The following is a 26983-nucleotide window of genomic DNA, read 5'->3' on the forward strand; positions in this document are numbered from 1 at the left end:
GGTGTCTCAATGAAACATAAAATTTTGATCTAGTCTCATTTCATTCATTCATATTTTTTTTTAAACATAATTCAAATACAATTTTTAAACTAATCATTACTATTTTTTTAAACTTTCAAATAAAAATAAAAAACAATTCTATTTTTTTTAATTTCTAAATAAAAATTATATTATAAAATTATATTATTACAATATATATTTTAACTTTATAATATTTTTTATTCAATTTTTTCTTTCTATTTTTTTAAAACCTAAAAAATATTTAACTCAAATTATTTTATTACTATTTATAAATTATCTTACTACTATTTATAAAATTATCATCTCATCTCATCTCACTCTCCGAACTAACAACTAATTTAATAACTGATCAACATAATCTAAATGGAAGTATTTACAAAAAAGAATCAATCTCTTGCATGTAGATGTCCACGAATCAAGTCGACATGATATTCATCGATCCAACCCCATGCTCCTAGCTATAAAATTAAGAAAAAGGAAAAAGGAAAAAATCGTATTCAACCTGTAAGCCGGTGACATGCATGTGGGCACCAGAAAATTCTTACACAGAAAAATCTGGAACCAAATCGATCGATCGTCATGATCTGTTTGGTGGTCCCCTGATGATCAGCTTGATGCATCATGTAGAAAGTGATAAATTCAAATATCAAAATTACTTTTTCGTGATCAGCTAATTATTTCTTATTAAAGTAAAGTGTTTTTATCTTATTATTATAAATAATAAGTCATAAATATTAATTTTTCTTATAATAAATTCAAGAAACTCGTGAAAAAACTTATCAAATCTTGTTAATTGAGTCTCGTTTTTTTTACAGATGAGATGAGATGAATTGAGATTAAAGTTAAAAGTTGAATCAAATATTATTAAAATATATTTTTTAATATTATTTTTATTTTAAAATTTAAAAAAATTAAACTATTTATTCTATTTTGTGTTAGATGAGATGGGGGTACCTGAAGCATGCATACATGCATGTTGAATTGATGGTTATATATTTACAATGATATGTAAATAAAGCACGTAAAAAGTTATATCACTATAAGAAAATTGTTTATTTATGGTCAGTTAATTCTAGTAAAATGACTATTTACAATTAAAATAAATCTATTTTGATCACAAATAATCTTTTTATCACAATTAAATAGCCACAAAAACCGTTTTTCTTGCAATATGAAAAAGATCAAGATTTCATCATGATCTCGTTGATCGGTATAGATTATCAGTGAGAGATAAAAGCATGCATGCATGCATGTTGAATTGATGGTTATATATTTACAATGAGGGTAAGGCTACTATGCCGGTCAGAGTTTTCCGCTGGACGTGACGCCCACACCCTTTTTTTTTTAATATATTTAAATATTTTAAAAAATAAAAATATATATTAATACATTTAAAATCACTTATTTAATCATTAAGTAAAAAAAAATAAAATAAATAAAAAATTCGACCAATGGTCAACTAGGCAGTCAAATGTAGAGGGCATAGAAGCTTTTCCCTTACAATGATCTGAATGCATGTCATCATGTATTAATTTTGAAGTGGTTTGAGAGGTAAAAAACTGGTGATATAGGGGATCGATTGTCATGATATATACTGAGTAGTACTCAACATGATCTTGAGTACTGAGTAGTAGCATTCTACACCTCCTTTTGGTTTGTCTTTTCTAAACTTGTTTTGCTTGGGTGACATGAAGTCACGTGAATAACTTTCAGACCTCTCTTTGCAATTTTTGCCCTTTCTCTCCTTTATAAGGCCGTCACCACCCTTGGATCTGTCCCTTTTAGCTTTGTTATTCTTTAGCCGATCTTACGTTGTCCATCTTTACTGGACAACAGCTATCTCTCCGGCCCTTATGACTCCAGCCTATCTGAACCGGCCACCATCTTCTCCATGCCCTGATCTTGTAGATCAAAGAGAAGATCAACATGATGACCTAAAACTCTCTATCTCAACACATATTATTCAAGCTTCATCTTCTCTCTCAACATCATCATGTCCTACTTTCTTTGACATGAGGACCAAAGATGAAATAGGGAGTATATTTGAAGATCAGTCACAAGAACATGATGAAAAGGCAAGCGTGTTAACTAATTAGTTTGATTATGATCTTTTCATCTTATTCCTTGACTTGATAATTTATTTTATCCTTTTATCAAGTCCAGGCTCGCGCCAGTACTGCTATATATATAGTTAATTATAGTACCTTCACGCATGCTACTGTGGGGCTCTAAAAAAAAAGTACTGGGTTGGGTTTGTTTTCCCAGTTAACTTTCGATCTAATTTCTTGGATCTTTTGTTAATTATCATGACCATGATCTTACTACAGATCATAGAGTTTAGTATTCTCTGATCTTATTTCTTGGTAATATATTTCTAGGTCATGAGCTGAAGATTACATGATCTTCAATTTGCTGGTCTTAAATTATATATATTTTGATCTCGTTGATCATAGGCTGATGATAAGCCCATGATACTGTTGCATCATGCATAGTGTAATAATCAAGCATTTTCTGTTCTCCATTTCAGAAGTCTGTGGAGGAAGATGGTAACATTAATCCCCATAAATTATCCTTATGTCAAAGGGAGGAGGAATATGGAGATCCAAGTAAAAATACTGCTCATGATGGACCTGTACAGTACTCATGTATGTCCTCAAAGAAGAGGTGGATGCAAAAAATGATGGACCCAAATTGCCCAGCTACAAATAATAAGCCAGTGAGAATTATTTATAAGAAGTTCCAAAATAATCTGCAGAATGGTGATTCTGATCAACTTAGCTCACCTAACTGCAGCAGCAACAGTACTACAAATTCCAACGCTCGGGTTTGCGCCGACTGTAACACCACCACCACCCCTCTTTGGAGGGGTGGCCCTCGAGGACCTAAGGTTAATTATTTCATTTCCTCCGTTTCAATTTGTCCAAAAACTAGCACTTCTGATATTGAATGCTCTTGATGATCATCTTCATCCTAATACTTGTCATTTCAAGCCACACTTAGTGAGATCATCTGACATATTTCAAGTGGATGCACGCTATATATATATATATATATATATATATATATATATATATATTTAAGTGGTTGATGATTAAGCCACTTGAAATATGACATTCATCATATGTGACTGAGGATGACAAGCTTTGGGAAGAAGAGTAGCCTGTTTGTTGATATATATTTGAGTTACTTTCTTAGGATCCAGCCTGTTTGTTGATGCGCGCAGTCACTTTGCAATGCCTGTGGCATTCGGCAGAGGAAGGCCAGACGGGCCATGGCAGAAGCTGCAGCAGCTGCAAATGGCATGGGAGTTGCTCCAGATATCTCTTCGAAGAAGAAGAAGATCAATAACTTGCACAAGAAGGAAAATAAATCGGGTACAAAAAATCTGCGTGCTGCACCATACAAGAAGAATAAGAACTGCAAGTTCAAGTACCCCTCTCACAGTGAGATGATGAGTGTCAGGAAGCAGCTTTCTTTCAAGGATTTCGCTCTAAGTTTGAGAAACAGTTCAGCTGATCTTGGACGAGTGTTTCCACAGGACGAGGCAGAAGCTGCAGCAATCTTGCTAATGGAACTATCTTGTGGCGCCCTTGTTCACAGTTAATTTATACTTTTTTTTCCATTAATTTCTTCTTGATCTTTGAGGAAGTTTATTATTATCTGTTCTTATGTGCGTGCATGTATGATCTCTAGAGTTTTTCAAAGTTGCATTCGTAATTGTTTCAGAATGATCCAAAATTTTATCATCTCTAATCATACTAATTGATACGTTCGGTGTCCCCGCCATGGAATGGCCGGGGATATCATCATGTATATTAGGAAACAGATAGCTAGGGGGGGTGCTGTGTAAACCTTCAGACGTCGCATTCAGAGTTTTTGCTGAAAAAAGAAGCTGGCGAAATGCCATGGGATTCCCAGGTCATGAGAAGAACTAATCAGTACGTACAGTTGGGTGGTCCATATAAAATTTAGGACCAATCTGCATTAATTCTGATTGGATGCATGGACTGGTGACAATATTCTCTATTCATTCATAATACTTGGGGTGGCCAAGAAAACAGCGAGGAAAATTGCTACATTACACACTGACTTTTTTTTTTTATTTTAAAAAAGAAAAATATTTCAATTTTATTGATAACTCTCACTTGTGACAAAAAAAAACCGATCTACCGTGATTACAACCAAAAACTAAATATTTAGGAAAGACCATTACACACTGACTTAATTAGTGTAACGCCCCGGTCCCGCACGGGTCAGAGAGTTACTTCCTAACACTTAAACTCACATTTCAACAATATAAAAAAATACTCCAAATTCTCAATATCATATAGAAAATTCGATTAAATCTAATTTCCTCAATATAACCAATTTTCTAAAATACCAAGTCACTATAACACAATAAAACTTCTTAATAAAATCAACAATACTCATAAAAAACTTCCTATGCTTGAACCACCACACCTAAAACATCTCACTCAATGCCTCATAATCTTGATCCTCAGCTGAACCATCATAATATCTGAAAAATATTGTGGAGATAAGGGGGTGAGTTATCAACAACTCAGTAAGCAAAGAGCATATACTAGCATGTAAACATGAGCATTTATAACATTTGATAAGCCGAACAAAACATTTACTTTCAGAATGCAGAAACAAAACTTGTACAAAAACATTAGAGCGCAGTTTTCAGAAAATAAACTTGTTCCAAAAAAAGAATCCGTTGGCATTTCTAAACTGACACCTTATAATCATATCATCGTTTAAAAAAAACACATCGGGACAATACCATGTTTAACCCCCGTGGTAGGGTTATAAACCACCATTATACCCGTGGCTGGGCCATATTCCATGTTTCACCCCCGTGGTAGGGTTATAAACCACCATTATACCCGTGGCTGGGCCATTTTCCATGTTTCACCCCCGTGGTAGGGTTATAAACCACCATTATACCCGTGGCTGGGCCGTATACCATGTTTTACCCCCGTGGTAGGGTTATAAACCACCATTATACCCGTGGCTGGGCCTTAACAGAAACAGAACGGATTTCATCGAAAATCCGGTTACAAACATATACAGAATCAGAACTTCATGCCAAGATTTTCAAATGACACATCATATCAAAACAAAACACTGAAAAGCTTCAGATCATTTCACATGTTCGAGATAAACATAAACAAAATATTCTCATTTGTTCATAACAAAACTTTTAGAATCCTTATTCGCTCTTTTACATAGTTCAGAAACAAAGTGCACAAAACTAGCTCATGTCTACACCAGTCATGACAGAAAACACTTTCTCTTATATTGAATTTATGCATATGCAGAATAAACATCTGAGGTTGTTTTCAGATCATTTCTTTTCAAAAACAAACACGTTTATTTTCAAAGTCAACCTCATTTTATTTTTTTTATGCAAAACTAGTATATGAACCCCGCTTACCTGCGCAACTTAGCTTTTCTGAAATTTCTTCAAAAAAATGTCGAGTCGACTATAAATCGTCACCTATAAAAAATAATCACACAATTTCCGTAAGTTTTCAACCAATCACGGATTTCCATATTTAAGCCTAAACTTCTAAAATAATCTATCTTAATTTCTCAAAACTTAAAATCCTCATAATCCCAAAGTATATCACCACTTCTTAAAAAAATCACCAATATCCACCATGACCAACGTCAAACTCAAAACACCAATATTTAAATCATCAACAGCCAACAAATTTCATAGCATAAACCAATCTCACACAAACAACTCCATCAAATCTAACCGACCTCCTTCCTCCTCGGACTCAGTCCGGCACAACCAACAAATTCACAGTAAATATGAATTAGCGCAGAAATACATTTAAATCTCAAAAGTTTTTTGGGAAAAAATACTTACAATGCTATAATATAATTTTTGAAAGATCACGGAGGTGCTGGAAGCGGCAACGTAGCAACAAAACAGTGCGAAATGCACTGTGGCCGTGGGTCTCAGAAACCCACTTTTGAACGGTTGTAAACGAAGACCCGAGATTAATAGGGTAGGACCTAGGGATGTCGGTGAAGCTAGTGATGGTGGTGGTTGGCCGTGGGTGGCGGCGTGGGCGGCGGTTGAAGGCCAAAAAGCACAAATCGGAGATGGAGATAGATGGGCTTCACCGGTGACAGATTGGAGCCAAGGATGGGTGCATTAGGTTGCTAGGAAGTCAATGATGAAGTGGTGAAGAGATGGTGGCCGATGGTGGCGCGACGGCGGCGCTGGAGTGAAGAGAACGCCGCGGCTTGGTATGGTGCGTGGGGGCTATTGGCGGCGAGTTAGAGGCTGAGATTGGTGGGGTGGTGTCGCCGGCCGGTGGGGGAGGCAATGGACTGGGCGGTGTCGGGCACGGCGGCGCGGGGGTGGTGGGCTGGGCGGATGAAAAAGACGCACGGGAGAGGGGAGGGGGGCTAGGTCGCGCGGGAGGAGTGGTTCTGGAAAAAGGAAAAAGAATTGAAAAAAAAAAAAAAAGAAAGAACAAAAAAAAGAGAAAAGAGAAAAAGAAAGTGGAAAAAGAAAAAATGAAGGGAAAAAAAAAATGAGGTCTAAAACTCACAACTTGAGTCATAAAATTCCAACGAAAATTATTTCAACACAACAGTTTTAAATAAAATAAATTTAAACACAGTAACTAAGTAAAATAAAATAATTAAATCCAACAATACAATAATTTTGAAACCCACAACTAATTTAAATTAAGAGAAATTTAAATGCATAACAATTATTAATATTAAGGAAACGTGTCAAATTTAATTTTCACAAATTAAAAATCATAAAAAAAAAATAAACCCAATAAAATCTGAAAATTTAAAACAAGATAATCAAATTTTAAATTAATAACAAATAATCATTCAATTAAAAAAAATACACTAAATAAAAAAAATACGTGGTGTTACAATTAGTACTAGTGTTTGTCAGTGTCGTCTAAGGATTAGTTTGGGCTCAAGAGTTCATAAAGTGTTCGGAAGGAAAATACTAAGCGTCCCACTCCCAGCTCTCAGTGGGAGCTACTGCTTGTATTAGTGTGTGTTTTTTTATGTGTTTTTGTTTAGTTCTTTTTTATATAGATTCTGTTAATAATTTTAAATATTTTAAAAAAATCATAATATTATTAAAAAATATTTTCTTAATCATGAAGTAAAATATTACTTCATGATTAAGAAAATATTTTTTAATATTTTTTTTTTACTTTCTAATTAAAAAAGTGTTTTTTTAATAATGTTTTAAATTTATTTTACTTTTTAAAAATATATAAAAGTGTTAAAAAATCTATATAATAAATAACTTAACAAAAAAACACTTGAAAGAACAATGCTATACTCCCAGCTGGAGCCCTCAGTGGGGGCTGTAGCATTAATATCCGTATTCGGAAATGTCAAGCATACTTACTTGGAAATTGAAATAATTATTAATTAATAGATGATATTGTAATAATACGTTAATGTGTAATTAATTACTTTTATAAATGTCGTGTGTAAAGATCATAGAATAACTCAAACAGAAAATTAAAAATGAAAACAAAACCTCATTTATCGTGCAAATCATATGTTTAAATTAGCTAGGTTTAAATATATGTTGAACGAAACCTAAATCATTAAGAATGCAACATTAATATTGGATTATCCTTAATTAATTAGCTGTATAAGTAGTCATCATATACTTAATTTGTCAGTAATGTGGCAGAAGATTGTAATTCATGGCTTTGAGGTTCTGATCAGTCATCACTCCCTTTTGCAATCAAAATTTCAATTTTTTTTTTTTTTTTTACAGTTTACTCATTGTCTTTGTATTTTGCTTTGTCTTAGATATATATGTAGATCAGAAATGCTACACCCACCGATCGAGAACTTATAACTTTTTTTTCTCAAAATATTTTTTAAACTTCTTAAATATTTAAAAATAAATATAAATTCATTAAAAAAATGCTTCCTTAACCATTAAGTAATAATAAAAATGAAAATAAAAAGCAATTCGGTACAAAATTTCGGTAGATATCCTCGGTGGAAGTAGAGTTTTCCATATATTAATTACTCAATTCTTTAATTTCTGGTGTTAATGGAACAGTAATCGTCCATGAATTCATTATTAATTGTTGATTAATTTGTTTAAATTTGTCTACTTCTTGTTTCCATTTTCCATTTTGAGCTTTTAAGCTACTAATTTCACAAGAATGGATAGTATTATAATTAGATAATAATTTACAATATCTTAAAATGGGAAAAATTGGGATCGAATAATCTTGCATTAATACCTTGACAATCGGACAAAGATCAACTGATATTGGGTTTAGAAGTGATCGATAGAAATATATAATAGCACTTCTAAGGCCTCGTTTATTTTTACAGATGATATGAGATGAGATTAAAATTAAAAAGTTGAATAAAGTATTATTAGAATATATTTTTTAATATTATTTTTATTTTAAGATTTAAAAAAATTCAATTATTTATTTTATTTTATATTAAAAGTTAGAAAAATTGTAATAATTAAATAAGATAAGATGTTTTCTAAAAATAAACGAGGCCTAAAGTCCTCATTAATTAGATCAGAATGAGAAGACTCATTGAAAATAGTATATATCAATCCAAAATTAGACATTATTGATCCTAATTGGCTTCATATATATACATGGGCTTCTACATGATACAAACACAAAGATATTATATAAAAGTAATAAATATACAAACTGACGTGATTTCATAGAATTTATTAAATTTATTTTACAATAAAAATAAGTTTATAATCTGATATATCACATTAATTTATAAATTTATTTTTCATGTAATTTTTTTGCGCGGTTAAAATATTTTTCTTATATATATATATATAATTCTGTCTACTTGCAAGTAAAAGAATTAATTGACTGGATTAAAATGTGTGCATGCCACTAGTTTGCCTCTAATACTCCAAATGGCGAAGGTAAGAAGCTACTGTCATGCATCCAGAGTAAAGTGACAGTCAGAAACAGATCATGATCATAGGCAGAAAACATGCATGGAAATTTCCAACCCAAGCTTGGTACGTAGACTATGCAGAAAGCTCCAGGTTGCCATGTTTGTATTCATGTTTTAATATTGTTATATTTTTCTCTTCCTCACCACGTAATCCTGCCCTCCATTTTAGCTTGTTTGTACATTATTGCAGGTTTTGTTTTTTTTTTCTCTAATATTTTTATTAAAAAAATATTTATACAGTTTTATAATGTACAAATGTCACATATTTTTTTTAAAAAAAATTGAATAAATCTCGAACCCTCGTAACAAAATCTATTTTTTAATAGCTGGGAAAGTATATATTTTACACGTGTAAATTACGATCTACACAGCAAAGTATTAAAATAGTTAATTTACATATCAATTATATATCACTTTTTAAAAACTTGTATATATATAATAGTCACAATTAATAATTATGCTTTTATCTTTTTATTATTATTATTATTATTAATTTAAACTATTAGATCCAAATTCCAATCCGATGTGTAAATTATAAAAAATAATAATAATAATTTGAAAAGTGTGGATAAATGATCTTAACAGTTTTGATACTTAAATTAAAAGGAAAAATAGTAAAAAAAAAAAATAGGGGGAATAATTAGAATTATAGAAACACCAATTGCCTGCGGTTGCGTGTGATAAAACTGAAAAGAAAGTGGGTGAAAGAATTAAAAGATAAAGTCAATTGGACAGCTAAGTCACAAGCTGCTCTTCTTCCTCATCATGTGCACCCATCATCATATAAAAGATATTTTATTTATCAATTATTATTTATTTTTTATATTTTATATTTATAATTTTTTTTATAAGATATAAAGGTAATTTTTATAAAATATAAATATATTTTTTATAAGATATAGAGTGTAAAAAAATAAATAATAACTGATGGATGAAATTTTTTTCCCTCGTAAATGAAGTCTTCATCCATTCTCAAAATGTACCTCACTATTTTATTTTATTTTATTTTTACACAAACAAAACATATTTTCTACCTCTATTCGAATTTCATGTCCCAACAATCCTTTTTTTTTTTTTTAAGATCATTAGTCAATAAATGAGCCTATAAACTTATTTTTCCGTATTTTACTTTGTTGGTCGATTGTAATTGATTTTTATAATATAAATTTTTATGAGTTTTTTGTATAATTAAACTAATATGCTTAGACATTGCTTGTATATGTCATGTATACTTGGTCTCTTGTCTATTTTTATGATCAATAAAATACTATTTATTGAAAAAAAAAACAATCCACCCTCCATCCATGTTAGAAATACACACCAATAATAGATCATTTAAATGAATATATCTTCTACATTAACGATTGAGATTGAGGTTTAAACGAAATACAATTTGGTGGGTTTGTATACATAAAACATCTCATCTCATCTCGTAATTATAACTTTCTCAAATTTTCATACTAAAATATAATAAACAATTTAACTTTTTTAAATTATAAAATAAAAATTATATTAAGAAATTATATTCTAATAATATTTTATTCAACTTTTAACAAAATATCTCATCTCATCTGAACTGTCTATCCAAACCCACCTTTAAGTTTTTTAATGGAAAATGATACTTGGCCTCGTAAGTTTGTCCCCTCAAAGTTATTGTTCGGATATTTTATTTTATTTTTTATTTTTTTTTAATGGTTAAGAAAGTAACTATTAGTGAAGTGATATATATTTTTATTTTTAAAAAATGTTTGAAAGAAAAAGAAAAAAAATAAAAATTACAATTTACACTAGTGGTCAGTTTGAGGGGGGTAAACTCATGAGGCTAAGTAACATCACTATTTTTTAATGAATAATGCTACATATAGTCGTAGAATATGCAAACGTCATACAGTCGTTCTAAAAAAAAATAAGTCTTATTATTAAAATATTAATTTTTTTTCATATAAATCTCATATTTATTTATTTTTTTAAAATAATTATGTATTATTTATGTATTCACAACTTTATCTATGTTTTCTCTCTTTTAATAGACTAATATGGTACAATGTTTGAATGGATGCGTCTAAAATTGGTAATAATATTTGAAAGGAAAAAAACATCATAGGACCAAGGTTACAATAAAATTTGTTTTTTTTTTTTTTTTTGCTTTTGTAATATATAAATATATATTTATAAAAAAAAAAATCTCATGGTATATCCGTAATTGAAAATTTTGTTTTTGGGACTGAGCAATGGAGGGAATTGGTGAGCGGTTGATTGAAAATAAGGGTGCGCAGGTAGCTTGACGAAGAAGGGTGCGCAGGTTAAGCGAATCTGCTTTCTTCGTTGTGGGCGCAGGTTAAGCCAGTAGACGGGGAGAAAGACGGGGAGAGAGAGAGAGAATTTGGGTTTTCCTTCGATGATCGATGTCGAAAATGAAGCATCTTCTGAGAAAGCTTCACATCGGTGGTGGACTCAATGAGCACCACAGATTGGGCGAGACCCGACCCTCAACGAACCTGATTCCCAGTCCTGGTCCCAGTCCGAACACGCTCGCTTCGTCTTCTTCGGCCTCTGGGTCCGCCACAATGGGGAGAATCGGGGCCGATGAGTCGGTGGTCGATCGAATGGTTGAGGATGGCGGCGGCGGTGATGGGTACGGGGATTTCTATCTCTTGGAGGAGGAGTTTCAGATGCAGTTGGCCCTCGCAATTAGCGCGTCGGATCCCGATGGGCGTGAGGACCCCGAGACTGCTCAGATCGATGCCGCCAAGCGGATTAGCCTCGGATGCTCCGCTCCCGTCTCCGACAGCCAAGCACTCGTCAAGTTCCTATCGCTTCGGTATTGGGTAGGCTTTGAATTCCGATTTTCAAAATTCCCCCGTTTCGTCGTTCATGTTGTTTTGTGTGTGAAGAGCCAATTTTACCTGTTTTTGGATTTTTTGGATCTTGTTCTTCTCGTTTTGGGTGACATCTATTCGCGTTTATATCCTCGGCATTTGTCAAAACGCCTTTTAGGTATATTCCTTTGGTGCATTAGTGTTGAACTGATAGTTTGAGAGTTCCAAATGATTTGTTTGATGTTAAAAGATAATTTTTATTTCTTATTTCCTGTGTTTTATGTTGATAAATGGTATTTCTATTGAACACCGGTTATCTACTCTCTTTTTCATTTTTTTTTCATTTTGGATTGTTACTCTAAATCGTCGGTCGAATAATGATGGTGAATGGTATTTGGATATGATATTCTGCAGCAGTTGTCTAGTATTTTTTCATTTTGTATTGTTTCTTACTGATCGTTTTTCTTCCCCCTTCCCCCTCTCCCTCGAGGGGGTGTCCTTGCTCTTGCACATGTATAGGCTTAGGAAGAATAATTACTGGGCCACGTCATTTGCTAATTGTCTATGGCAATACAACTGGTTGTGGCGGTGAGGGGAGTTAGTGTTGTGTTCAGGATGGGCAGTTTGATTTGTTTGAATTATGTTGGTACATTCAGGCTATGGTAATGATTGATTTCAATTGCCAATTAATTTTTTTTTTTGTGCATTATGGTGTCTGGCGCCACATATTAATTGGTTGATTTTATATTAACCATAAAGTTTTTTTCTTGGTGTTGCTTATGGAGATGTTTATTTACTTTTTACCGCTGGTTATTCTTTTGTTTATTAGGTTATTCCCGTGTTCTGGTTGTCTTATGTGCTATGCTTTATCTGGATCTAGTTTCTCCAGTATTTTTTTATAGGTAAAAAGAAATTTATTAAACCGAGTAATTAGGCATCATAGCCCAAGTACACAAAGAGTATACAAGAGAGAACACCTAATTACAAGCTAGAAACTAGAAAAAACAACAATGAAATCATGAAAACAGGCCCCATCAAATACAATATCAGATTCCCAAAGTAATAAAGTATGGAAGAAAAAAATCTCTAATCTTTCTTATTGAGCATTCTCTATCTTCAAAACTACGGCAGTTCCTCTCAAGTCAAACACACCACCTAAGGCATAGGGGAACCATCTTCCAAATGGTAGCAATCTTCACTTCTTGATAACTGAAGCTTTTGATGAGATCATTCTTCACTTTTTCTAAACCGTCAAATTGGTTGAGAGATCGAGGAAAATTAAATAATCAATATTCTAACTCCATACTATTGTGGTGTCTTAGATATTGCATGTATTTTAGCAGAGGCCTTGATTTCTTGGAACTTGGATCATGGCAATCTCAGTTTCAAAATATCAATGTCTTGTGCACTTTCCTATGTTAGATGGATAATATTTTATAGTTTTATTTTTTTTAATGATCTATAGCTAATTTCTGAGTCCTCTGCATGCAGATTCTTATTATTGTTTACTGTCTTGGGAGGGAGGTTTCTGATAAGTTTCCATTTCTCTTTCCGCAGAACTATAATGTTGTAAATTATCATGAAAAAGTGATTGATGGATTTTATGATGTATATGGCATCACCTCAAAGTTGGACACGCAAGGGAAGTTGCCTTTGCTGGTGGATCTTCAAGCAATATCGAGTTTAGATAATGTTGATTATGAAGTTATTTTGGTAAATCGCTTGGTTGATCTTGAACTTCAAAAGCTTGAGAGAAGAGCATATACCATATCCATAGAGTGTCAAGTTTCTGAACATGGTCTGCTTTTAAGCGGCCTAATTCAAAAAATTGCCAATCTTGTTGTTGATAGAATGGGTGGTGTGGTAGTTGATGCTGATGAAATGTTGAGAAGGTGGACCATGAGGAGTTATGAGTTACGGAATTCTCTAAACACTATTATTCTTCCCCTTGGATGTCTTGACATTGGACTTTCGCGCCACAGGGCCTTGCTATTTAAGGTTAATCATCTTTGACTTACCTTATATAAACTGAATTATGAAGAAATTATGCACCTTTTAACTCTCCTCAGGCATCTCTCCATTGCTTAATTTCCATCACCTTCTTTTATTGTGAATATATTCCCTGTTTTTGTTAAATTTTGTCTTGTTGTACAATGTTTCTCATCTTGCGGTAACAAAGTGGTAAGAAGTTATTTACTTGATGTTTCTGGTACTAGGTACTAGCTGATAGGATTAATCTTCCTTGTATGCTGGTCAAAGGAAGCTACTACACAGGCACTGATGATGGAGCTGTGAACTTTATCAAAATTGATGATGGAAGGTGATAAGCTACAGCTGGCTGTTGTTTTTCAATGCTTCAGATATAGAATCTTCTGAATTTTTTTTTTTTTTTTTTTTACAAGTAATAAATTTTATTCAAAGAAATAGGCATAAGCCCAAGTGTATACAAAGGAAATACCTACAACTTCCAGAAACAAAAAAGAAAACTACCACCATAAAAAGCTAAAACAGATGCAGAAAATTATCCACCATTACAAAAGCTTTAGCCCAAGAATTCAAAGTACTCAAGAAAAAACCCCTAAGATCTCCCAAAGATTAAGTCAATTTTGTGAAAATTATGATTAAGTCAATTTTGTGATTTTGGCACTTTAATTGGTATTATGCATTTTGCTGATTGTTAGGGTTTATTTTTATCTAGTTAATCCCCAGACTGTCAAACTTTATTTTTGATAGGTAATAAGTTAATTCATTGATAGAAAGATAGGTATAGCCCAAGTACACTAGGAGTATACACAGGCATACACCTATTTAGGAACTAGAAACACTTACAAGGAAATCATGGAAGCTGAAACCCCAGACTGTCAAACTTGATCACGTGGGACTGCAAAAAGTGATGATAAATGCCCTATGGGGCTGTACCAGGGCCCACAATGGAATATTCATTGGGTGGGGATTACAGCGGGGTTTTGGGCGTTTGAGCCATACTCCCTACTTTGTAGTCAATTGTTATTTTAGGGCCAAAAAAAGAGAAGAAAGGGGTTAATGAAGCAGGACATGCATTTATTTACAAAATTAGTGGACATCAATTATTTGAGACATTCCACTAGCAGCAGTTCTCTTACGTTACAATTAACACGCACAAATAATTATATATATATATATATGGTGTATGTAAATCCATCCATCAGTGGGATATATTTAATGCTGCAATTTGTTTTCACAATATTAACTCAAGTTGTTGGCTTTGAATTTTCCTTTGTAGTTAAGGAGAGTTGATTTCAAAGGTCGTATGCTCTGTATTTTCATTCTGCTCTACCATTTAATGCAGATGTGCTGTAGAAAATACAAGCAGCATGAAAATTTTATGGAATAATTTATCATGATATTATTTTTATTTTTTTTATTTGCACCTGGTGTCCAGGAACAGCGTCCCAACTAATGCCAAGGGTGCACAAGCCCTCGGCAAGGAATTTATCATGATGTTATTGATTTGTTGATTTTCATGCAGTGAATATATTATTGATCTCATGGGTGCTCCTGGAGCCCTAATTCCTGCTGAAGTATCAAGCAGTCAGCTCACAAATCCTGGCTTTGATGTTAGGAGCTTTGCAGATGTTGTAGGAACACCCAACGATTTGTGTTTGGCGGATAATGAAAGAACCAGAATGCTTGCATTACCACCTGATCTTGATAGAGTTTTTGAGGTTGGCAATTCAAAATCAGCCAAAGTTTCAGTTGTAGGCATCCAAACAAAAGAGAATCAAACTGAAAGATTTGAATGTGAAAGCCCATCAGGCCCGTCTGGAAAAGCATCATCTGTAAGGAAAAAGAAAGTTAAGGATGTTTCAAAATATGTAATCAGTGCAGCGAAGAACCCGGAGTTTGCTCAGAAACTACATGCCGTTCTGTTAGAGAGTGGTGCATCGCCTCCTCCAGATTTGTTTTCGGACATAAATCCATGCGACTTGGGTCGGCAGGAAGTGCTTCAACAAAATGATATGGTAAATGGTAAAAGTGTAGATGATGCGACTCCATGTGGCCTTGATAAGTTTTTGTCAAATCATGAGCAGTACCTTTTGCCCTATGCTATAGTGGAGCCTTTGAACAATGCTAATTTTGTTTGGGAACAAAAACTGTCTACAGAGAGTTTATCCAAACAAAATAAAGAATTGGAGACAAATTCCATTAAATCCGGTGTGTTTTTGTCCACTGAACCTACAATTTTTGGTAATAGAACTAACGACTCATTCCAGACTGATGCTATGGGTGTAAATATGGTTACTCTTAATCACCCTAAAATGATTGGAAGAGGTTTTAGTGACACTGAATGGGGCAAAGAATCCACTGTAAACAGTAGTGTGTGTGTTGCTTCTGATGCTGACCGCGACGGCATTAACCCAGTTGTAGAATGGGAAATTCCATGGGAGGATCTACGAATTGGTGATCGTATTGGCATTGGTAAGATTATATTTCATCTGATATTTTTCAGTTTCATAGGAGAAAACGGGTGTAATAGTTTAGACAATGTATTATCATGCTAGACCTTAAGGTTTTTTTAGTTTCTAACTTTTACCCTAAAGATATGTTAACATTACATGTATGACATAGGTAATGTTTGGGCTTATATATGTTCTTTTCATTTTAATGGTACTGAAGTTTATTACTAAAAAAAAACAATGTTGGTGCTGAAGTTTATTAAATGCATGTATAAATACATACATATAATTATATATATATGCTAGAGATAAATTTAATAAAAGAAAAGATGATGTTACCCCATTTCACATGGATGCAGTATACTGAATGTATTGCTTCTTTGGCTGGTTTTTTTTTTTCGTTGAATAATTGAAATTATCCGTTGTGCAACTTTTTTCTTAGAGGCCCAATTTAGAATGAGAGGGCAGACTTTTCATTTTTGTCAGGATTCGGATCAAGACCCACCCCCAACCACTTGAGCCAAATTCCGATTGCAAATAAAAAGACAGATTTATATAGTTTAAATCTAATATCTGATTAATAATGAGACTCATACCAAATGCTTTTTCCAGTAGGCTAAGGGGAAGTCCATATGGAGACACTGGATATAATTGGAAGAACTGTTGCAAATTTCTTTTTTGTTCTGATAGATCAGCTTTTTTTACCTCTCTAAGAGGATGTTAAGATCCTTGCCCTAGACAAATGTAGATATGCGTATGCTTTATACAACTTGGAAGAAACTTACGAGTTAGTTTAAATTGATTGGTTTTGATCTAATACCCATCTATGTTTGAGCCGTATTCAGATTTTATTGTACTTGTACTATAGCATACATTTCATAGTTTTATGATAATCATATTGTCAATTAGTTATGAGATTGCTATCAATTTCTAGTTGGTTTAGTCCAATTCTCCCTCTAAAAGACTCGAGAGGTTTTTAGCTACCTTATTTATTGTGACTTGATTTCAAATTCAAATTCAGGCTTGTAAAAGTTCTACACGCTAATTTACTTAGGGGGTTGTTTGGAAGATGGGATGGTTTCATCTCATCTCATCTCATTTCCTTCCCAAACATCATTCAAACAAAAACACTTTTCAATTTCAAATTTTCAATTTTTTCATCTAATCATTACAACTTTTTCAAACTTCCAAACAAAACACAAAATAATTCAAAATTTTCAAATCTTAAAACAAAAATAGTATTAAAAAATTATATTCTAATAATATTTTAACTTTATAGTATTTTTTATTCAACTTTTTCTCCCTCCTTTCCCAAAACCCCATAAAACATCATAACTAAAACTATTTTACTACTATTCACAAACTATTTCATTACTATTCACAGATTTTTCATCTTATTTCATTCTCCAAGCATCCCCTTAATCTCAGCTAGGCTTAGTGAAGTGTGAAAGCTTGAGCTTGAACTGTGTTTTCATGATCCAAGCCATACAATGAGAAAAGTAATTGGGGAACTCGATTAAAACACTGACAGTAAAATTTCATGTTCATATCCCAAACTTTGGTAATCAACAAAAGGAAAAAAGTTTGGGAAGCCTGTTTGGTTTAATGCTACCAACCCTTTGGTCTAATGGTACGTATATGCTTCCCATTGTGAAAGATTGTCTGATTGAGATTTTCATCTCCCCCTTAACCTGAATATCTGTATGATAGTATAATTTGTCATTTGATATTAGTCTTACATGATGTATTGGCAGGTTCATATGGTGAGGTCTATCTTGCAGAATTGAATGGCACTGTGAGTTATATTTTTAGCACGAATGGTTTTATCTTATCTTTTGTCAGTAGTTATATTTAGGCAGTTGGGAAGGAAGGGGGGGGGGGGACTTTGTGCCCTTAGCTTCTTGAATCCCTCCGTTAATAGGCATGGATTTTAGCTCTGTACTTTAAAAAAATTATGATACCTCCCTCGATTTATTTGTCCATCTTGATGTTATGTGAATGATCTCAGGAAGTTGCTGTCAAGAAGTTTCTAGACCAAGATTTATCTGGTGATGCATTGGTTCAGGTTAAATGTGAAGTAAGCAGGAGACATACCTTACATAATTTACTATTGTCTTACAACGAGCTATATATTTCCTTTATCTATCTTGCTCTGTATTACTGATGAAATCCCTCTTGCTGCCTCAAGCAGGTTGAGATCATGTTAAGGCTGAGACATCCTAATGTTGTCCTTTTCATGGGAGCAGTTACTCGACCCCCACATTTCTCTATCCTTACAGAGTTCCTGCCTAGGTTCATTTTTTTGTATACTCCAATTTTTTTTTTTTTTCAAATTGGTGGTAAATGGTACCATATTTTTACCAACCCAACTATATGGTACATATTTCCAATTTACCATGTTGCCTTGAATGCCAATATTTTCCTCAAGGGGCTGCTTCTTTTATTTCTGCTCGTATTGAGAGGGTGGTTATTGTTATTTGTTGATATTATCTTGGTTTTCTTTCATTTTAAATGGTAAATCACAGAAAATGTCAGTGCATCATGCGCAAGTTTTTGTACATATGCATGTGCTTGTGCATTTCTGTGTGTGTGTACATTTGTTTTCATTAATTGAAAGTGCATGGACGTCAGTGTATGCCAAATTGCCCCAACTGGAAATTAATCCCTGAAGCCCATACAACTATCTCTATCATGAATGTAATTATAAAGTAAACATGTGATTCTGAACGCAAATTGTTGTGTGCTGTATGTGCAAATGAAAAGATCCTTCTGCAGATGTATATTTTTCCTTACAAAAATTATCTAAAGTGTGTTATCAGAGAGATTTCTGAGCTCATGTTCATTGTTAGTCTTTGCAAGAAAAACTTTCACTGAAATAGGATTGTCACAAAACACAATTACTAGTTCTTTCTACTATATCATCTTTACCCTCTTAACTCTGTGGTATGTAGGGGGAGTTTGTATAGATTACTGCATGGTCCCGTTCCTCCAATCAATGAAAAGAGGCGAATGTGGATGGCACTCGATGTGGTATAATTTGGATTCTCTCATTTTCTTTTTGCTTCCTCTATTCAATTTAGTTCTGTTTTCTTGAGAAAATTTTCCTGATATTTGCAGGCCATGGGAATGAATTACTTACACACAAGCCATCCTCCCATTGTGCATCGAGATTTAAAGTCTCCAAATCTCCTTGTTGATAAAAACTGGGTTGTTAAGGTTCGAACCAAGTTCTGGGAGCTCTTTCCTGATTATGCTTATTGTTTATTAAACAGAGGGACTGTCACACTGTTTGATGCAGGAAATCAATTAATCTTTTCCAATATTTTGTTTCTGCAGGTTTGTGATTTTGGTTTGTCACGCATGAAGCACCACACTTTTCTGTCTTCCAAGTCTACTGCAGGAACTGTAATACTTCTTATGTGTGAAAACTTTTTATAATCTTCTTTTTATAGCTCCTTTCCACGTTATACTTCAGTCATTCACCTTGCTGTTTGATAAAAAGATCTAATAACGAAAGCTGCTTATGCACTGCAGCCTGAATGGATGGCACCAGAAGTTCTAAGGAATGAACTAGCAAATGAGAAGTAAGTTAATATATGTGGGCTTCTTTTCTGCTTAATGTCTGGAGGCTGGCAGGTGTATATTGGAAAATTGTTAGCCGCTGGGTTTTGAACTTAATCAGGTTGTCTTGTTTTCAGGTGTGATGTGTATAGCTTTGGGGTGATACTATGGGAGTTATGTACTTTGCGTATCCCTTGGAAGGGATTGAACCCAATGCAGGTTGTTGGAGCTGTTGGATTCCAGAACAAGCGACTCGAAATTCCTGAAGAAGTTGATCCAGCGGTTGCCCAGATAATACTTGATTGCTGGCAAACGTATGTTCTAGACCTTGCTATTCTTATTGATACTTGGCATGATGTCATTTCTTAATTCTTATAGCCAATGGGCAAGTATATTAATTTCAATTTAAACATCTAGTTACATCCTAATCAGATAGTGAAAGGAAATGTTGTACTAACTTTTTGTATTGAGAGAGCAGGTTAATGGAAAACTTTTACTATCTTCTTGGAATAGTATCAATTATAGATACAAAAGATTTCGGCCCGGTTTGGATTCACAATCCATCTCAATTCATCTCAACTCATCTCACTACTATTCACTACTATTTATCAACTCTAACTCACAAATCTCACTACTATTCACAACCCATCTCACTACTATTCACAACTCATCTCAACTCATTAACGTGCTTTCTGATGGAATTCTTGGTTGCAGTATTTTTTTTTTTTGATAAGTTGTTGCAGTAATCTATTTATCCTGCATATCATATTTAAACCCTTTTTATTGTAGGGACCCACAATTACGGCCGTCCTTCTCGCAGCTTATCTCTCGTCTCCGGTATCTTCAACGGCTAGTTGTTTCAACAAATGAATCAACAGTGACCTGATCAGTTCCATTTTAGTTGTAGTTCTTCGGCTCAAAGAGCCAGAGCAGCTGAAGTTTTTATGTGAAATGAAAGTCGCTGGATTGGGAAGTGTTGGCTCATTCAAAGTGGGGGCTGAACACCAACCCATTCAGAACAATTTGGCGGTCCTCCTAACTGAATAGCTGCAAAAGTGCAGTGGAGGATACCATTGAATTTTAGTAGTGTAAGTAGCTAGTATCATTCTACATGTAAGAAAGTCCCACAGAAAAAAGAAGAGGGGAAAAAAAAAAGAAAGGAAAAAAGAAAAATAACATGTTCAAGTTGAGATCATGTCCGTTGAATTGTATACATTTGATCTCTGCAAAATGTTGTGAAAAAAAAGACCAAAATCCAGAAAGGAGAAAAAAAAAAGGAATTTTTTTACTTGAGATGTGTTTCATTTTCTTGTGCGAATCACCCATCTTGGCAAAGCCAACCTAAGGGGCTATAAGGTCCGGATAACAGTCTTGCATGTTTTGTTTTTGAATTTGTCATGTTTTTATCTACAATCTCATTTTTATTAATTTTCACATTATAATTTATACTTTTCTTAATTTTCTTCTCGAGCACGTGCGTGGCACGCATCCGTGGCAAATTAAATTCAGAATCTCTCTCCTTTTGTAACTTCAGAGAGACTACACACTTGAAGACCTATTATTTTGGCCTCCCAATCAATTGAACTACAACTCAGCTTATTTGGTTGGCAATCTATGCAGATTGAACTCTCTCCCCTTTTTTGAACATACACTCAGCTAAACAAGTAATTAAAGACAATATTTTCACTTGGATGAAGCAACTGATCCTCTTCATTCACTCCACATCCAACTTCCTCTCACCCATCCTCTCAATCCCAAACCTCAATCTTCTCCACTACCAGAGTGCCCTGTTCCACCTGACCCTCTCCACCTCCTATCCATTCTCAAGGGCCTCCGGTGACATTCATTTGAACTCTTCACCGACCTCCCCGTGGCCTGGCTCGGCATCGTGGGGTCCGAAACAGGGGCATTTAACCTGATTATTTGCCTGTTTCAAGGGCAGTGATTCTTACCATCGTGAGGATGAACTTGGGTTGGGCTTGTGTGGGCAATCGATTGCTCAGTGCCACAGTGAGAATGTAAATTCTCTATTCTTTTTCTGTACCATCTTGTTAAACTTGGGGTAGATTGGTTGCTCAGAAATTTGAGAGTAAAGAACTTGACTCTGAAGTAGAGAAATTGCAGGGCATATGTTCAATTCCCATATTGCACGGTTGTTCATCCCATCTCTCCATGTGGCCCTATGTAATTACTGTAAAAATCAACTTTTTTGTATTTACAAGTTATAAAGAATATTTAAAAATAAATCTATTCAAATTTTCCAATACATGAAACACGCGTCTCAAAATAACCCCTTTTTTCCATGGGTCGGGTAGGCACCAACCAAGAATTACAGAAGGAACTGTAACAGAGCATTTATGTGGAAAGCTTCCGTTCACTTGCCACGAAGTTTCCATCTAATTTCGTGGACGGTCGGGGAATGGAAGGGGATAAAAAAATCTCAGCACTGCAGATTGTGGAGAAGGAAGAGATCATTTTGTTTAAGAATGTATGGAAAAAGTGGGAGAAAGAAGGCTTTTCTAGAGAATGGAAGCATGCTTTTGGAGAAGTTGGTTGCTGCCTGTGATGGCAGGCCTGTTCCCATCCGTAGTTTCTCTTATGCAGAGCTTAGATCTGCAACACATAACTGTGATCCTCAAATTGTTCTGCGTGCTGAAGACTACTGTAAATGGTTCAAGGGTTCTCTTGAAGGAAGAACCATCTCCATCAAAAAGTACAACGGATATCTAAGCTCGCTCGAGTATGTCTTCACCGACATAGTCATTTCTGCAAAGATGAGAGCTCACAAGAATGTTCAAAAGCTAATTGGGTGTTGTCTCGAGACCCAATTTCCCATTTTGGTGCATGAGTCTATTGCAAGCGAGACTCTTGCCGATCGAATTCATGCCTTTGATAATGAAGTTCCACGACAACAACGTCAGCCTATGCCATGGAGAAGGAGATTAAGGGTTGCAAGGGACATTGCTCATGCAATTTCTTATCTCCATACTGCCTTCGCTCGACCCATAATCCACAGGCGAATATCCGTGCATGCTATAGTCTTTGACCAACATGACGTTCCCAAATTGTCTAACTTTTTTGACTGCGTAACGATCCCCGAGGGTGAAACCTGCGCAAGAGTTCCATATTCTGGGTCTTTGGGATACCTATGCCCAGATTATTTTCATACCTCCTATGTAACTGAGAAAACTGATGTCTATAGTTTTGGTATGCTTCTGTTAGTTCTTTTAACGGGAAGAGATGCAATCGATCTCCTCCACTCGGCAACAATCGATGAGGAAGATACTCACTACCATGTGGAAGAGTACATGAGAAATCGTCAGGTAAATGAGATCCTGGATGCTGCAATCATGGCAAAAGCAGGAGGAACAGACATGGAGCAACTGCAAGCAGTGCTGCAGCTGGCTCTCATGTGCGTTGGTGTGGATCCAAAGATGAGGCCAACTATGGTTGATGTTGCGAAACAACTAAGGCAGATTGATAGGCTTGTCCCATGATTATTTTCTCCCTTTTTACGTACACATTGTCATGTAAACGTCGATTCCACAATGATTATTTCCTCATAGGCTCTTCAGTTCTTAATTTCTTACCACCCCGACCCAGTTGGATATTCTATGAATTGCGACATAATAGGCTTACTTCAATTGAAATCTTTGATATCTATATGTTACCATTTGGACTGGAGGCTAAAATTTTTCCACGTTTGGCCGATGAAAATGGAAGCACAACTGCACAAACATCAGAATAGCTTTCTAAGCCAAGCTCACATCTGGGACTGAATGAAAATTGACAAATCTGTCAGGAAATCAAATGACTAGCACTTGCATTAGTTGGCAACAGGAAGGAAAATGAGAAATGAGCACGTAAAAACATGTCCCATCAAGCAGTGTCTGGTTTTACCAAAATAAAAAATAAAAATCGGCAGATTATAATGCATATAGAATCAGGACAGGAAGCTGTTATTCTGATCTATATTTTAGGACTTGAATATTGTCTCACGTAACTGGACTGTTGATAAATATATCTCATGCTCCATACTTGGGGGCCTTCCAAAGCTTAAAGGCAACCTCATGCAGAAACCTATCAGCCGGTATTGCAAGATTTCCACCATGCTGTGAATGAACAGGAAAAACAGAGAACAAGCAGTTATTAGGTACATACAACATAGCAAAGCATTTAGCCACATTTTAACCAATCTAAACCCAAGACCAATTAGAACTGAAGATAGTTTGAGTCTCCCAGAGTTGCGTCAGCATGGAAGTCTTTTTAATACTACCTCAAGGAGGCTAAGACAGAATTTATGGCAACCACGAATGAATGTACAGATAAAGCCATATGCATAACCTCAAATACCCTGTATCCTAATAACATTTATACAATGTGACGTTCAAAAGCAGTAGAATTTTGGGGTATAAATCTAGCTAGAGCACGTGGGCACACGGTATCACTTGGTTCAATAAATTTTGATATGCATCCAGCTGGTTCTATGTCATGATAGTAAACAAAATAAACAAGGATGACAAGTACAAGACCTTTATATGAACTACATCTTATTCCATATCACATTTCCACAATGTTGAAGAACACGTAAGAGAGCATCTGCTTGGAATATATTATATATATTGTAAAAGTGTGGAACTTCTTACTACAAGATATCCATAAAACATTTACTAGCAGATGAGAATAAATTAGGTTTGAATGTTTGATTACTTTAATCAGTTACCTCATTAAATTCTTTAAAGGAGAATGCCTCTGCCATATCTTTGCGGGTTACGCCATACTGCAATTGTGCAATCAACATTGGGCAGTGATGCCTGTTCATCCCAAAAATTAGCTAGAGCTGTGTGAAATGATCTAAGAAGTGCTAGAAACCATCAAATTTTTACTCACCTGACATCCTTCCGTGGATTCTCTCCTCTCATAGTGTAACTTTGATGAGGGAAGAGAATTGAAATAGAAGCGTCCTCCTTATCTTTAGTTATCAAAACTGACAAGTTCGCTTCATCGTCGGCTGGGACATCACTGTAGCTCATCACGAGAGAAAAATGCAGACGGGAACCAATTTCGGATCCAGGTTGGGCTATCTGCATTATACCCCCCACCAAAGCATTGACGTACTCCATGTCATTGGTAACAGCCTCATTTTTCTCATCATTTACCCTTTCGCCATCCCCAACATGCACAAAAACTATGTCATACTCACTCGTCTCCAGTGTCTTCCCTTCTTTAAATCCAAGCAAATTTAGAAACTCCAATGCCACAACATCAGCTGATGGTTCCGCAAGGAGACATGGGTTTTTTACTAGGTCATCAGATTTCAACACGGTTAAGCCAAGTTTGGCACCGAAAAATTGCAAACTTGGATTGTTTGTGATTAGAGCAGCTTTCATTCCCATGAACCTGAAGTTCAAAAGTGTGTTGATTGAAACTTTCTAATTACAAATATGACAACAACTACAGAAAACCCGGAAGGAAAGACTACCTCTCTGATATGGCTGGCCTGTTAGTGGCATTGCCAAGCTGGACAAAAAGGGAAGATTTTATGTATGATATTTCATCATGAAACCGAAGTGTCACGTGTCTAGTATGGGGACCTCACCTTGTCGAGGTAAGCTTCAGAAGCATCCAGCAGTACCGCAAACTCCCTCACGACTCTCTCATCCCCACTTTCTGCAATCTAAATTCAAGTCAATCTCAACGAGCATAGATTTAACAACTTTTAATAGTAAATTGAGGAAGTGAATGCAAACAAACATGAATGGAATCAACTAAGGTGAATTAAATTGGATCATATGCAATACAATATTGCAAACAAGTAAATTTTTTATAAGGTAACTATGTAAAACTTACACTCCCCAAGAGCACTATCAGCACCAATAGACTTTCTATCTGTAACAGGTTAAAAAAACTAACTGCCTATTGGAAAATATGGCAAACCGGCCTGCCTAAAAAAATGAGCTCCTTTTTTTTTTTTCTTTGATGGGCATCGGCTGTCCAGGACAAATCCCGACTAATCCTAGGGAGTGCAAAGGTTCTCTCCAAGGAGTTTTTTGCCAATGCACCTCGAATAATTCAAGGAAAAATTCCTTCATTCCGATCGCCCGAGTGTGAATGCGAAGTTTCAAACTCAGGACCTCTGGTTTATACGGTTTGCCTCGTGACTTCTAGCCACCCCCTTGGAGTTCCAATAAAATGAGCTTCATATGATTGGATTGCACACATGGAGTCCAAAAATGAGCTTCCTATTACGGACCAAACCTTGCGAGTGCTTTCAAGTTAACAGCATTCTTGCCGTCCCAAATGCAAGGATTTCATCAAAACTGAAGGCTTTTAAGCTTCCTAACATACCAAAGTTTGCAAGTACTATTCAGTTCTGGCCCTCTAGATTGCATGCAGTTCATCAAAATCGAAGGCTTTAAACACACATCAAATACAGAGAAAGCATTTTTTTTTTCTTTCACGGATTCGATGGAGTTGAATTACAAAGAAGCACTAAAAGTGAATTTTAGAAAAGAGGCGATTTTTATCAAAATGAAAAGGTTTCCGATCATAATGAAATAGCAAAGTTTCTCTTTTGGAAGACTATAGACTAGCAACTTTTTTATGCGTCATTAAAAACAAAATAGCCTTAAATTGTAAATTGCAGATCTATGAATCACACCTATGGCTACTCATTTATGGTTGAACGAGATTGATATATCAATTCAAACAAAATTAGAGGGCACAAGAAAAGAAAAGGGGAGAGAGAGAGAGAGAGAGTAAAAACCAGAGGGAGGGGCATTGGGGAGGGTCAAGAATCCACAGGCAGCTTTGGATGCGAGAGAGTGGAGATGATTGTGTGATGGGTGGAGGAAACGGGCTAACCCATCTCCGTACAACACCAGTGCTCGGCTTGGCTTGTCCGCCATTTCCCTTTTCTATCTTCTTCTTCGTCTGTGTTTAGAGACTGTAAAAAAAGAGAGATGCTCGTGGGATTCGATTCAGAGAATACAGTGCACAAAATAAAGAGAAAAGTTCCCTCAAATTTCCTAAATATTTTCAAAGCTTGCTATCGTCGAACCACCGAAAAGTGATCTGAATCACTGCAGCTTTGCTCTTCCCATCAACTTTACCTACGTCTCATTCTTTTTAAATTCCGAAACTATTTTCTATGGGGCTGATGCTATATAAAAT

At 35.0% G+C, this 26983-nt stretch overlaps 4 protein-coding genes across 7 annotated transcripts; 3 read left to right on the forward strand and 1 right to left on the reverse strand.

The window, feature by feature from the left end:
• Positions 1–1810: 1810 nt before the first annotated feature.
• Positions 1811–3759, forward strand: LOC109008865 (putative GATA transcription factor 22). Its single transcript, XM_018989120.2, has 3 exons — positions 1811–2096; positions 2549–2908; positions 3245–3759. The coding sequence occupies exons 1-3, from the start codon at positions 1875–1877 to the stop codon at positions 3623–3625; spliced, it is 963 nt and encodes a 320-aa protein (XP_018844665.1). The 5' UTR covers positions 1811–1874; the 3' UTR covers positions 3626–3759.
• A 7444-nt stretch (positions 3760–11203) lies between these two features.
• LOC109008864 (serine/threonine-protein kinase EDR1-like) lies at positions 11204–21098 on the forward strand. Its single transcript, XM_018989119.2, has 13 exons — positions 11204–11822; positions 13371–13811; positions 14030–14133; positions 15322–16271; positions 18004–18044; positions 18258–18326; positions 18441–18541; positions 19201–19279; positions 19367–19465; positions 19586–19654; positions 19784–19833; positions 19948–20124; positions 20600–21098. The coding sequence occupies exons 1-13, from the start codon at positions 11400–11402 to the stop codon at positions 20694–20696; spliced, it is 2700 nt and encodes an 899-aa protein (XP_018844664.1). The 5' UTR covers positions 11204–11399; the 3' UTR covers positions 20697–21098.
• Positions 21099–22296: 1198 nt separating this feature from the next.
• Positions 22297–23307, forward strand: LOC109008806 (non-functional pseudokinase ZED1-like). The gene has a single exon (XM_018989038.1). It carries the CDS (start codon positions 22297–22299, stop codon positions 23305–23307), a length of 1011 nt encoding a protein of 336 aa, XP_018844583.1.
• A 248-nt stretch (positions 23308–23555) lies between these two features.
• Positions 23556–26940, reverse strand: LOC109008863. 4 transcript variants are annotated; one of them, XM_018989115.2, is made up of 7 exons: positions 26839–26899; positions 26577–26756; positions 25410–25480; positions 25293–25330; positions 24701–25210; positions 24534–24624; positions 23607–23922 (listed from the first exon to the last, which is right to left on the reverse strand). In XM_018989115.2, exons 2-7 carry the CDS (start codon positions 26716–26718, stop codon positions 23836–23838), a joined length of 939 nt encoding a protein of 312 aa, XP_018844660.1. In that variant the 5' UTR covers positions 26719–26756; positions 26839–26899; the 3' UTR covers positions 23607–23835. The 4 variants fall into 4 exon arrangements, with proteins under 4 accessions (XP_035541990.1, XP_018844660.1, XP_018844661.1 ...); XM_018989116.2 differs by having other exon boundaries at positions 26871–26889; XM_035686097.1 differs by having other exon boundaries at positions 23556–23922; positions 26577–26940.
• Between the last annotated feature and the right edge of the window lie 43 nt (positions 26941–26983).

This window comes from Juglans regia, chromosome 15 (assembly GCF_001411555.2).
Source record: "Juglans regia cultivar Chandler chromosome 15, Walnut 2.0, whole genome shotgun sequence".
Classification (NCBI taxonomy): Eukaryota; Viridiplantae; Streptophyta; class Magnoliopsida; order Fagales; family Juglandaceae; genus Juglans; species Juglans regia.

What these genes read in the sequence shown, in the direction of transcription:
- LOC109008865 (XM_018989120.2), top strand. Translation starts at nt 1,875, where the DNA reads ATGACTCCAGCCTATCTGAACCGGCCACCATCTTCTCCATGCCCTGAT. An exon ending in CACAAGAACATGATGAAAAG is followed by an intron (nt 2,097 to 2,548) that starts GCAAGCGTGTTA and finishes TCTCCATTTCAG; the next exon opens with AAGTCTGTGGAGGAAGATGG. An exon ending in GTGGCCCTCGAGGACCTAAG is followed by an intron (nt 2,909 to 3,244) that starts GTTAATTATTTC and finishes TGATGCGCGCAG; the next exon opens with TCACTTTGCAATGCCTGTGG.
- LOC109008806 (XM_018989038.1), top strand. Translation starts at nt 22,297, where the DNA reads ATGTATGGAAAAAGTGGGAGAAAGAAGGCTTTTCTAGAGAATGGAAGC.
- LOC109008864 (XM_018989119.2), top strand. Translation starts at nt 11,400, where the DNA reads ATGTCGAAAATGAAGCATCTTCTGAGAAAGCTTCACATCGGTGGTGGA. An exon ending in TGTGGATGGCACTCGATGTG is followed by an intron (nt 19,280 to 19,366) that starts GTATAATTTGGA and finishes TGATATTTGCAG; the next exon opens with GCCATGGGAATGAATTACTT. An exon ending in CCAAGTCTACTGCAGGAACT is followed by an intron (nt 19,655 to 19,783) that starts GTAATACTTCTT and finishes TATGCACTGCAG; the next exon opens with CCTGAATGGATGGCACCAGA.
- LOC109008863 (XM_035686097.1), bottom strand. Translation starts at nt 26,718, where the DNA reads ATGGCGGACAAGCCAAGCCGAGCACTGGTGTTGTACGGAGATGGGTTA. An exon ending in CCCCAATGCCCCTCCCTCTG is followed by an intron (nt 25,481 to 26,576) that starts GTTTTTACTCTC and finishes TTTAGATTGCAG; the next exon opens with AAAGTGGGGATGAGAGAGTC. An exon ending in CCTTTAAAGAATTTAATGAG is followed by an intron (nt 23,923 to 24,533) that starts GTAACTGATTAA and finishes GTTCATTCACAG; the next exon opens with CATGGTGGAAATCTTGCAAT.